Below are 11,299 nucleotides of genomic sequence, written 5' to 3'. Positions count from 1 at the left end.
TTCCAAATAATTTTCTCTCCATCTCTTTTTTAAAAACTAACGTTGTGATTATTTTCTTTTCAAGTTTTGCCTATTTCTTTCTTGTTACCTTTTGTTCATATTTTGAGAGAAATCAAATCCATTCGCTCAGATTTTAAAGGTTTGGGTTCTTGTGAAAGGCATCTGTTTGTTTGTTTTTTTAAAGATTATTTTTTTGGTATTTTATTGCCTTTAATTGACAGGACAGTGTGAGTGTGAAAAGGTGGGGGGGCATGCAGCAAAGGGCTGAGGCTGGAGTCGAACCCGCAGCCGTTGCGGTAAAGACACGGCCTCTGTACATGGGGCGCCGCTCTACCCACTGAGCCACCAGGTGCCCCGAAAGGCATCTGATTGTTGCACAAACTGGTGTCAGTCCAGGTATCAAAGGATTAAACTGACTTTCTGTTCTCCTGATAATCAACAGCTATTATCATATCTAAACTCTACTAAAATATGCACTTCTACAAAAAAAGGACCAAAGTGAGCCAATTACTGTTCAAATAATCCTCGTACCCAGTGGGTTTAAAATGCTCACCATGTTAGCTGCAATGAGAGACCTATGTCTATGTCTATTTAATAAGGACAAGGCTATCGAAAAAGTAATATATATCATGGCAAAGCAGTACTAACGTAAAAAGATGTATGTTTTCCAGGAGGTACTGACTGACGCATATTAGTGCAATTTGTGCCACAGCATGACACACATCTGGTGTGTAATTATTGCTGTTAAAACCAGAATAAAGGAGCTCTCAGGTTTCAGTCAATTAACCCTGTTGTGCTGCAGTTAAGAGGCTTTGCTGGCTCTTAAAGTCATATGACCTCAGTTATCATCCATCAGGTATTCACACTGGTTCATTGAATACCATCCAATAGTCACTACAACACAGAGGAAAACCCACAACATATATATGTATGTATCAATAAATATATGGATTTAATCTGCCCCTGTAGAAATGATGAGGATAATGTTAAGCTCTAAGCATATTATTATTAAAAATGCTGTATTCAAATAACATGACCGTGATGACTGATGTATGCATTTCAACAAAAGGAAGGAAAGTTTATAAGGGGCACCTGAATGGACCCTGAAGATATGACAATACAAGTAAAAAAACAAATTGTTTTCTGTTTTGGTTTAACTTCTATTCTCATTGCCAATTTGAGGACAAAAATGGTAAAGCACATACATTTTCCCTTTTTTTAATGCAAAACACAGATAAACAAAACAAGGTGTTGTATGTTTGTTTTTCCTGTTTTCAAGGTTGAACACAGCGGTGGATGGAGGGTACACAGACCTACATGGATCTACTTTAGAAGACGAAAACTGCATTTTTTTGGCATATTTGCTTGAAAAACTTCAAGAACTAAATGCTAACCTGTTGATTGACAAATCAGGTATCAAATAATCACTGCAGCTCTATGGCAATCCAAAAAAGAGTGGCAAGACTGCAAACTACTTTTTCTCATGAAAGAATCAGTGCGTAGGATTTGGGGGAATAAATTGGCAGAAATGGTTTATCATACTCAGAACTATGTTTTCATTAGTTTATAATCTCCAGAAAGAAAGAATCATTGCGTTTTCTTGACCTTAGAATGAGCGTTTATATCTATGGAGCAGGTCCTCCATGTTGTTCTACAGTAGCCCAGAATGGACAAATCAAACACTGTGGGGCAATTTGCATTTTCGTGTTTGCAGATGGCATGTTTCTATCCGTTTTTGTTTTCATCGGTTGTTTTTAACATCTTTTTATTATCTTGTCTAAATCTTTTTTTACTGTGAGCTGCTTGGCATTTCAATTTCCTTTAGAATGAATAAAGTTAATTAATCTAATCTAATCTTACATGCTTGGCACATGGGAGAAATTTCAGTTCTGCAACTTCACTGCTAGATGCCACTAAATACACAGACACAGACCTTTAAGACTAAACTTACTTTCGGAAATCCAATTTACAGCTTTAAACATATGATGGCACCAAACTACATAAAAATAAGGCTGATAAAAGCACTCTAAAGAAACACCCAGTTCTTATGTGCACTAGCAGCACCACACACACATATGTACACACACACACACTCTTAGCCACGCCATATGGAGCCAAGCAGCATCAAGTGTCATGCCTGCTCCACACAATACACACCCAATCGACCGTACCTTTGTTTCTTTTTTTTTTCCTCCACAATATTATCCCTCCATCATTCCTCTCCTCTTCAGGTTATTCCGAAGCAGAATCTCTCCATCCACAACTCAGTCTGACCAGACATCTTTAGTGCATCTTTAAAGGCCAGCAGTGTGTCAGCTCACAGCCCCTCTCTCTCCCTCCTGTTCTCGTAAAGCCTCCCACTCTGTCCCCCTCTCCTAACCCGAAGAGATGCTAGTGAATATTTAATGCTGCTATTGTGCCAGTGTGTGTGCGAGTGAATGGGGAGCATTTGGCTGGGAGTCCATACTCTCTGGTCAGCCTACCTTGGAGCGTTGGAGACCGGCCGCCATACAAACAGCTGGGCAGCAGGGTCGGAGGCAGTGGGGAGGGGTCAGAGGTCACTGACCCTCACAAGGGGCACAGGATGCTCATCTGAGGGATTCCTGTCACACATAAAATTATAGTGAGACCAAGCAGTGCATTTTATTTTTATTGTATACTTTCTAGTTACATTTCTATAAAATCTAAATTCATATCAGAGAGTTTAGCAGCATTATTTGAAGGTGGCATCAACGATTTTGGAGAGACATTGTTGATATTCTTTGGAGTAGACTACATCCTTTTATTTACGCCCTCAAATTGACAGGCAAGACAGTTTTTAGACACTGATAGTACAGAGTACAGAGTACACATAGTACAGGCAAATGGATTTTTATTATTCAATCTGCATTTGAATCATGCATATTTTTTAATAACTGATTTAACTGTAAAAATAGCCCTCATAAATGTCTTATACTGCTGGTACCCAATACAAGGCGAGACTAGGCTCTTGGGAACATCGCAATGATCCCAGACAGGGATTGCAGTTAACTAGCTGGTGAGGATACTGTTGCTTTTAGCAGCTTAAGAGTCAGATATTTCCCTCAGGCGTGAGAGGTGACAAATCAGAGCTAGAGTAAATAGTGGACTCACGTTCTCGAGGTGGTCAAAGACACGACTCCAAATGTGTGAAAATGGTGCTTCATAACTGCAGGATGCATCCGTTCATCATACACTGTGTATTTCAGTGTTGTGCCAGTAGCTTGTTTTCGCTGCCAAGAGACCAAATAAGATTAGTTATTGCAGGTTCAGCATTTAAAATTTAAAAATGTGTTTCCTAAATATAATCTGAACAAAAAATTATCTCAGAAAACAAGGGTACTCAGAGAAAGCAGATCTCACAATGTTAACAAAAGTGAGAAATAATGTGTGTATTTACCATTTCAAAAATTGAACGGGTTCTTCTTTGGCCCAGGCTTCACGCTTTCACAAAGTTTCAAGGAAATTGGGCCGTTAGTTTTTCTCAAATCCTGTTGACAAACAAACAACTGCACTGTGGACATAACCTCCGTGCTGGAGGTAATAATGATGACATAACATTTTACAATAATGAACTGAGTTTAAACAATTTCTTACATTATTTCACATATTAATTAATTCATTTACATATTTTATGTCTTAAACATCAGCTTCTCCAAAGGACAAAAGGTACAGACATAACAGGTGAGGTGTTTCCATGTGACTTCATCAAATCCAGGTGAGATGCAGTTACAGATATGCCACACATGTAGGATATACAAAATAATACACAATCATGAAACTGAAGGAATAAAACAAACACAAGATTCATTAAAGATTTTATGTTCTTTATTCGTTGTCTTCCTGTTTTTCTCTCTGAATCAATGTATCTTTTTTATCTTAATCAAAGGTAAAATACACCATTTCCTGTCCGCAACCGACTTAAATAAGGTCGTCTCTTTCAGCGTCTTTTGTTAATTTTCATATACAAAATAAGAATTGCGACTATTGTTGTATATATCTACTGTACAGTGGGTCTTTTTGTTCCGTCTTAACTCCCCCGACTGACACCTCCTCCTCAGTCTCTCTGTCCAATCAGGAGCTTTTTATTTTTTTTTACTTCTTCACGATCTGGATGACGTCCTCGTGCTCCATGATGTGTGTTAGACCGACCCTCTGAGGGCTGTACTTGGTACTGGTTCCCTGGAAGAACAACAGATTAAACAGTTCAAACCGTTCCTTATTATTTGTTTGGGTTTTAAATGTAGTGAATCACAACACGGTGATATAGTGACCTGCATCCACTCTGCCCTGCTTCTCGTGTATCACAGGACAGTAAACACAGCTGTAGCTCAAATGGTGATTTTAATTTAGGAAGTCAACTGAGCAAACTGTGAACAGTGAGTGTTATTGTTAGAGACTTTTACCCTCACAGACCTCATCCAAAACTAGCAGTTATAATATCAGTGAGTAGCAGCTGTGATAACTGTAGTTACTGATGTGTGTATCAACATTTTAAGAATTTAAAGTACATACATAGCTTACAGTCAATAGACGGGTTTCCATTAACCCTAAAACTGTGCAAATTGTTATTGAAAATATAAAGTCTTCATAATGGAAACACGTCAATTATGTAAAAACTCCCATTTGTTCCAAAAAAGTTTTAACGATCACATCATTTGTTGAAACTTTGAACTTGAGGCCTCAAAACAGGAGTCTAAAAACCAATGGGTGATTTCATGCAGGCTATGTCTATTATTTTATACAATCTACGGATCAGAATATATGCAGTGAACACTTTTAAAGTTATCAAGTGTATTTTTGTTGAGTATTTTTGGTGAAATGCAGATGCTTCAAAATTCATGAATATAAATGGATGTGCAGCTACAGAGACACAAGAACAGTGTCTTTTTAGAGGCCGTCACTCTGATGAACACTTAACACCCGTCTATAGTGTCCAGAACAATCCCCGTGTAATAATCCTGTAAGCAGCCGCTTCACCTGTAAATTATTTATTTCATAGTCTAAATACAAACGGTTCTTTAACATGTTAATATTATCATTATATATATATAAGCACTGCTGCACACATTGTACATATATTATATATATTGTATATTATCATATCCCCCATACCTCATGTTTATAAGGCAAACTGTTAACATTAAACATCCCTTTATTTATTCCAGCACCCTTTGCACTCAGCATCATACAACTATTGCAGATAGATGGAGACAGATAGATAGATAGATAGATAGATAGATAGATAGATAGTCAATAAACTCTGTTAAATACCCTGCATGTGTGCACACTTACTTGGCCATAAAGCTGACTCTGAATCTAAAATGTCATCACTTCATCATTTTATCCTATTTAACATTTTTATGAAATTTTGCCAAAATTAGTGTATGAATTCTTGATTTATGGTTAAATTTAATGACTGACCACCAACCTCTGTTTATCCTTGAGATATTGCAAACACATGGATGTGAAGGACAGACGGATAACCCGAAAACATAGTGCTTCTGTCACCAACATTAAGGCATTATAATTTTGCAATGTTTATATGCATGCTACCACAGATGTATAGTTGGTTTAGTAGTTTTTCTAATGTGAAACTGCCACTTATTCAAAGCATGGCTGGAGTTAAGGTGTAGTAAAACCGCCACACAAAAACCTTCACTGCCAACTTATGGGAACGTCGTAACTCACTCCTTAACTTAACTTTTAATGTTCATGAACATTTTGTTGTTGGACACCATTAAAACCTCTCATCTGATTTGCTTCCATTCTTTATGCAAATGTGTGTATTTGTGCTGTGTTTTCCTCAATAAACAGAGTGTTTTTTGTCTCCCAGTGGAACAAAAACATACTGAATCATGACCTAAAAAATGCTTTATATACTATTACACCTCTACTAAAAGAAGCCCCATTAAAAGGTTAAGCATATCCATGACATCTACAAACAGTTTTTGTCTATTTTACTCAGTAGTTCAACAGGAGGAAGTTATTTTTAGCAGTTTATAGGACAAGAGGCACATGAGTTAAGTTTCTGAAGGTTATTTTCTCTGAAAACTTTAACTTACCCAAACCAGGGCATATTTGAACTGGCTGGCTAAGGTTCTGTGGATTCGATGGCACTGTGGGTAGAAAGCAGAACAGTCATATTCACACCATGCAAAAACAGCAGGTCTGCTAATAGTAGCAATATTATTCATGTACAAATGTTCCAAAAATATTCATTTTGATATTGACAGAAATTGTGTGAATCCATGTTTTTTTACTTACCACGTGTTCTACAGATGCTGATCTTCTCATAATGATGGCATCAGTAAAGTCTGGGCGCTCTGATGGAAAAATAAACACAAATTTAATCTTTTGGGTATTCCTGTGTTTGTGTCAGTCTAATGAGTAAATCATAGTGTGTGTGTGTGTGTGTGTTTGCGTGTGCGTGCGTGCACCTCCTCTTTTCTTAGTGTAAATGCAAATCAGAGCCAGGTATTCCCACAACGTCTCCAGAAGGTAATCCAGGTTCAACTTCATCCCACAACTGAAATATACATGAGGAAGCTGTTTAACTCCCACATGCACACATAAAAAAAAGATGACAAGATTCCAACTAAAACCGCTGTTATTCACACATGCATACAGATAACAGACCTGATGACGACACTGTGAGGTCTGTGAGCCAGGCGGTCCACCTCCTCGATGGAGATTTGATCCACCTTATTGTACACCTGTGAGCGCCACAAATAATATGAAGGGGCAAAAAGACTTTAATGTATAGAAGCTAATAAAAAAAAGACAGTTAGAGAGATTTGTTAAAACCTCATTACTCCAAATATAGTATTGTTCTCGTTTTCACACACAAAAGAGTTTCTGTGGGTTAAAAAAACACCTTTGGACTTTGGACATTTAAGATTTTAGAGGTATGAGGCCTATAACCCAAATCAGCTGATGACACTGACATACATAAAGACAAGGCATGTAAACTCTGTTCCCGACGATGACATCGATGAACTCGTCTGGTGTGCTGTCCTCCCTGAAGAGGACTTCTGCGTTAAAGATTTCTGAGGAGAGTAAGTTAAAGAAATCAACCAAACACTGCTGTGATTTTTTAACAGAAAATGATGAGAGGACAGAAAAGGCCTGAGCTGAAGAGACAAGAGCGTCTCTTTGAGGAAGAGACATTAAATCATTAGGCCACAATGACAGAGTGGAGGATACTGTATTCGTGAAGGATGAGCTGGACGAGTTTCTCTGAGCAGTGGGTGAGAGGAACAGTGGAGTTGTAGGAGAGGCCGCCACCTTTCTTGGGCTGCAGAGAGAAACAGATGCTACATTTTTGGACCAATTAATGTCAGAGAAAGGTACGTTGACTTGTTATTTATTTATACGCAGGGTCCTCCAGCGGTTGATTATCTACTGCAAACGTCTGGAACTGGACAGACAATCTCACCTTTATTTTTGCTATTTTTTCAAAAGAGAAACTTTTAACACATCCGTTAAAAAAACAGTTTCACGTTTCAATTATAGCAATACAATGTTTGTTGAAATCGAAAAAATAAATTGTTTTCATTCATTTAAGAGTAATTGTAAATAATGATAATTCTGTAAACACTGAAATACCATATAACCACGATATTTTCTGAGACAGTCATTGTAACATGAAACACTCAGTGTTGGAGGCGGGGCTCTGTTCATTCCTATGAAAATTGCTCAGTGCCGCATGAAGCTAAAGAAAGTTTGACATCCAGGTATAAAAATACTCAGATCTTCCACATCCAAGAGCCCACAGAGCACAACACTGGACTTTTCTTTCGCCCTGCCTCCCAACCGATCGATCACAAGCTCACTTTTACGAATGACTGTAAAACAACTCTGGATTCGGTTATTAATGAATTTTACAACTTTAAGGACTGAATGATTTGAATAAAGGCTATTCAAGTGTTCGTACTGGGAAGTTGATGTCAAGTCTCTGGCCCATGGCATCAAGCAACAGACCCAAAAGTTGTGTTTCCATGATTTGGCCACTATGTCAAATTTGCTTCAAAGCCCGACGCTGTTTCCTGCGGATTGGGACATGATGGCGAGCAGAAATCTACTTTAGTAAACAGGAGCACTTTTGAGGCACTTCCAAAAACAACCAAGATGATGTCTGCTGATGTAGATCTTTCTGTTGAAATACTATTTGTAAATTCTGATGGCAAAAACTCTCTTTTTTATAGATGTATTGATGGCACACTATCACAGCTTGTCTCTGCACGCTGTAGCCTGTTTACATTTGTCCATCACTCACCACTACGTCACGATCTGTTGCTCTGATTGTTTGCTGGTCAATCTAATAACATCCCGAGTCTACAGCTGCTGATAACACCCCACAGAATCCAAAACGAACTGAGATGTTTCAGACTAAATCCCATTTGCGATTTAGTCTGGCGATGTCAGGCTACATTTTACTTGCCATGACGTCTAAAAAAGACTAAGAGCCACATCTCTTTGAAATAAGCTGCTGATGTTCACAGTCTGATCAGGATAATGAAAGAAAATGTACCTTGAAATAAATATTTGGTTTTGTCCTGTTGAGTCTAATGCCCACTGACTCCAACTCTTTTTCTAGAAGTTCTCTGGAAAAATAAAAAAAGAAAAAGAAGTTAAAGGCAAGAATTAGTTTCAAATGCTCAGATTCCTCTCAAACGCCCTCTGACAGACACTCACACACAAACACAAACAGTGACATCACACACCTCTGAACATCCCCTTTGGTGGCATCCAACATCATGATGACGACGTCTGCTGTCCTGGCGACAGCGATGACCTGCCGACCTCTACCCTTACCTATGAAAAGCCAAAGAGTCAAAGTATTAAAATCACTGTGGGGCTTTTTCTCATTACTGTAAATTACAGCAGCAAGCAAATTATAAAACTGAACACAAATCATCTGTTCATAACTCTGAGAATTCTAATAGTGGCAAAATAATTAAATAGATACAACAAATGCCCAACGTCAGCTCACTTTGGGTTTAAACAAACAAAAACAAAACCTAATCGTACCTTGGGCAGCACCCTCGATGATTCCTGGCAGATCGAGCAGCTGGATGTTGGCCCCTTTGTACTGAAGAGCGACAGAAAACAGTGTAAGTGGCAGATTGTTGCAGTGTTTAAGATATGTGTTAGTGTGAATGTGTGTACCTCTATGACACCAGGTATGCAGGTGAGGGTGGTGAACTCGTAGGAAGCCGCTTCACTGGCCGTTGACGTCATCAAACTAAGGAAGGTGGACTGCGGGACACAACAGAGGATTCAATTACACGAGCATGTGTTCAATCTTTGGATTATGTTTCAATTCTGGTGCATTTATATGAGAGGATTATTGGCTGCTTGGTTCGAGTGTTTGTCATTTGTTTTTATTTGAGGTACACCGCAGGATTTAGCACACACTTTTATGAAAGTAAAAAGAACATCATCTTTTTCTGATCCAGACATAACCCACGGTGACGTACCTTACCCACAGAGGGGAAACCGATAAGAGCAACACGAGCGTCTCCTGATTTCATGACATCGAAGCCCTCGCCTTTGGCCCCCGCTGACTTGGAGGGCTCCAGGAGCTGAGCTCTGTATTTGGCTAGCTTGGCCTTGAGCAAACCCAGATGGTACTCAGTGGCTGGAGAGGAAAAACGTGACAAAATGTGTTAGAGAAACAGCATGTACGAATTACGCATTTACTGTGGGGATTGCAGATTGCAAACTGAAACTTCTCCCATTATGAGTCCTTCAGTGTTCATTGTTCAGGAGGTTTTTTTTTTTACTGTGAGCTGAAGTCTCTTCAAAACAAACAAGCCAGGTGATTTAAAACCAGGAAAAACACTGAATAAAGCAGTTTCACATTAAAAATCTGTGTTTCTCTGACAGTGTTCGGCCCATCTAGCCCAGCACCTGTGATGGTGTGCTTTCCTTTTTGCTCTGATAACTTAAGATCCAGACATCATAACAAAAACACAGCAATTCTTATTTTCAGGTGATCATACACTAAAGAAATGTATTATTATATCTGATTCAATTTCTGCCAATATTTCTCCCTAAATCCTACACACTGGTGAGAAGTGAAGAAGAGCTGCTATAAAACTGTAACACCTGCACGATCACCACTCCAGAGTTTAGCTGGAATCATTTGAATGAATTAGCAACTACTTTGAAATTAAAAATGTTTATGATATTGTTGCTTTAAACCCTTTGAAACCAGGAACGACATCACTTTTCTTGCGCTGCTTTTGGACGCCTTTAAGAGGTATTAAAGGCGTATTATTAGACGCATTCAAACATTTGAACCCTGAAAAAAACGGTGCAATTTCTTTAAAAAACAAAGAAAATGAGCAACTTGGTAAAAAAATGTTGCAAGAAATTAACAGATTCAGGATTTTTTTTAAACTAGGCTAAATATCTAGGGGAAAATACATTTACAGCTAATCATCATGACATGTTTAAAATGAATTGTTAAAAATGTCCAGCACTTTTTTCCAAATCATTTTTTAAAATATTTTTTTCATGATTTCAATTTTTTTCGCTTCTTTCTTCTCTTTAACGAATTGTCAGGCAATTTTCTTGCACTTTTCACTAATTTCTTGCTAGTTTTTGGGTCGTTTCTTGCTGTTGCACTTTGCTTTCTTCCAATGTTTTTGACGAAAAAAATCAAGCCAACTGTGGTGCCAACTGTAATCAAGCTTTGGGTGTCAGTTAGCGCGCGTCCTCTTGATTCCTTGTTTGATTAATGAGTAACACAACACTGACATCTGACACACACACACACACACACATACACACACACACACACACACACACAAGTGGCTTCAAGTTCGTAAATGGTGAAGCTAACAGTTAGCCGTGTTAGCCTGCCCTCTCTTACCTTTGTTTTTCTGTGTCCGAGAGATTTCTCTCTCTATTTCCGCGATTTTCTCCAAAATCCCCATGTCGGCAGGTCGGCTGTGCAGCAGCTACACTGTCAGGGAGAGAAAATAGCAGAAAACAGAAACGTGTCACTCCACAGTTGTTAGCTTTGTTAGCCACCCGGCTAACCTGCTAACCGGTAACAGTTCACAAACCCGAGTTAAAAACACCGAACCAACACATACAGGTTTAGATTAGCATCTGCGTTAGACACACGCAGTGTCAGCTGTCAAATGTGAAGTAAAATGTTAGATATTTACACTTTGACAGAAGCTACACTCCGCGGCATGCACAGAAAACTGACATCACCAACCGGAACTCGTTGCGTGCCTGTGAAACGTCCGGGCGGAAACAAGGA

General features: G+C 38.7%; 1 protein-coding gene across 2 annotated transcripts; it reads right to left on the bottom strand.

Moving 5' to 3' along the window:
- Positions 1-3,824: 3,824 nt before the first annotated feature.
- drg2 (developmentally regulated GTP binding protein 2) lies at positions 3,825-11,289 on the bottom strand. Of its 2 annotated transcripts, none has more exons than XM_042505451.1 (14): positions 11,202-11,289; positions 10,901-10,993; positions 9,501-9,661; positions 9,190-9,279; positions 9,052-9,112; positions 8,745-8,835; positions 8,552-8,624; positions 7,225-7,315; positions 6,970-7,067; positions 6,658-6,734; positions 6,459-6,547; positions 6,286-6,344; positions 6,084-6,137; positions 3,825-4,200 (listed from the first exon to the last, which is right to left on the bottom strand). In XM_042505451.1, the coding sequence occupies exons 2-14, from the start codon at positions 10,962-10,964 to the stop codon at positions 4,114-4,116; spliced, it is 1,095 nt and encodes a 364-aa protein (XP_042361385.1). In that variant the 5' UTR covers positions 10,965-10,993; positions 11,202-11,289; the 3' UTR covers positions 3,825-4,113. The 2 variants fall into 2 exon arrangements, with proteins under 2 accessions (XP_042361385.1, XP_042361386.1); XM_042505452.1 differs by lacking the exon at positions 11,202-11,289 and adding an exon at positions 11,127-11,200.
- Between the last annotated feature and the right edge of the window lie 10 nt (positions 11,290-11,299).

Source organism: Plectropomus leopardus, chromosome 17, assembly GCF_008729295.1.
Source record: "Plectropomus leopardus isolate mb chromosome 17, YSFRI_Pleo_2.0, whole genome shotgun sequence".
NCBI lineage: Eukaryota > Metazoa > Chordata > Actinopteri > Perciformes > Serranidae > Plectropomus > Plectropomus leopardus.
Note: the sequence above shows the minus strand (reverse complement) of the source record. Positions and strands in the feature narration are given on the sequence as shown.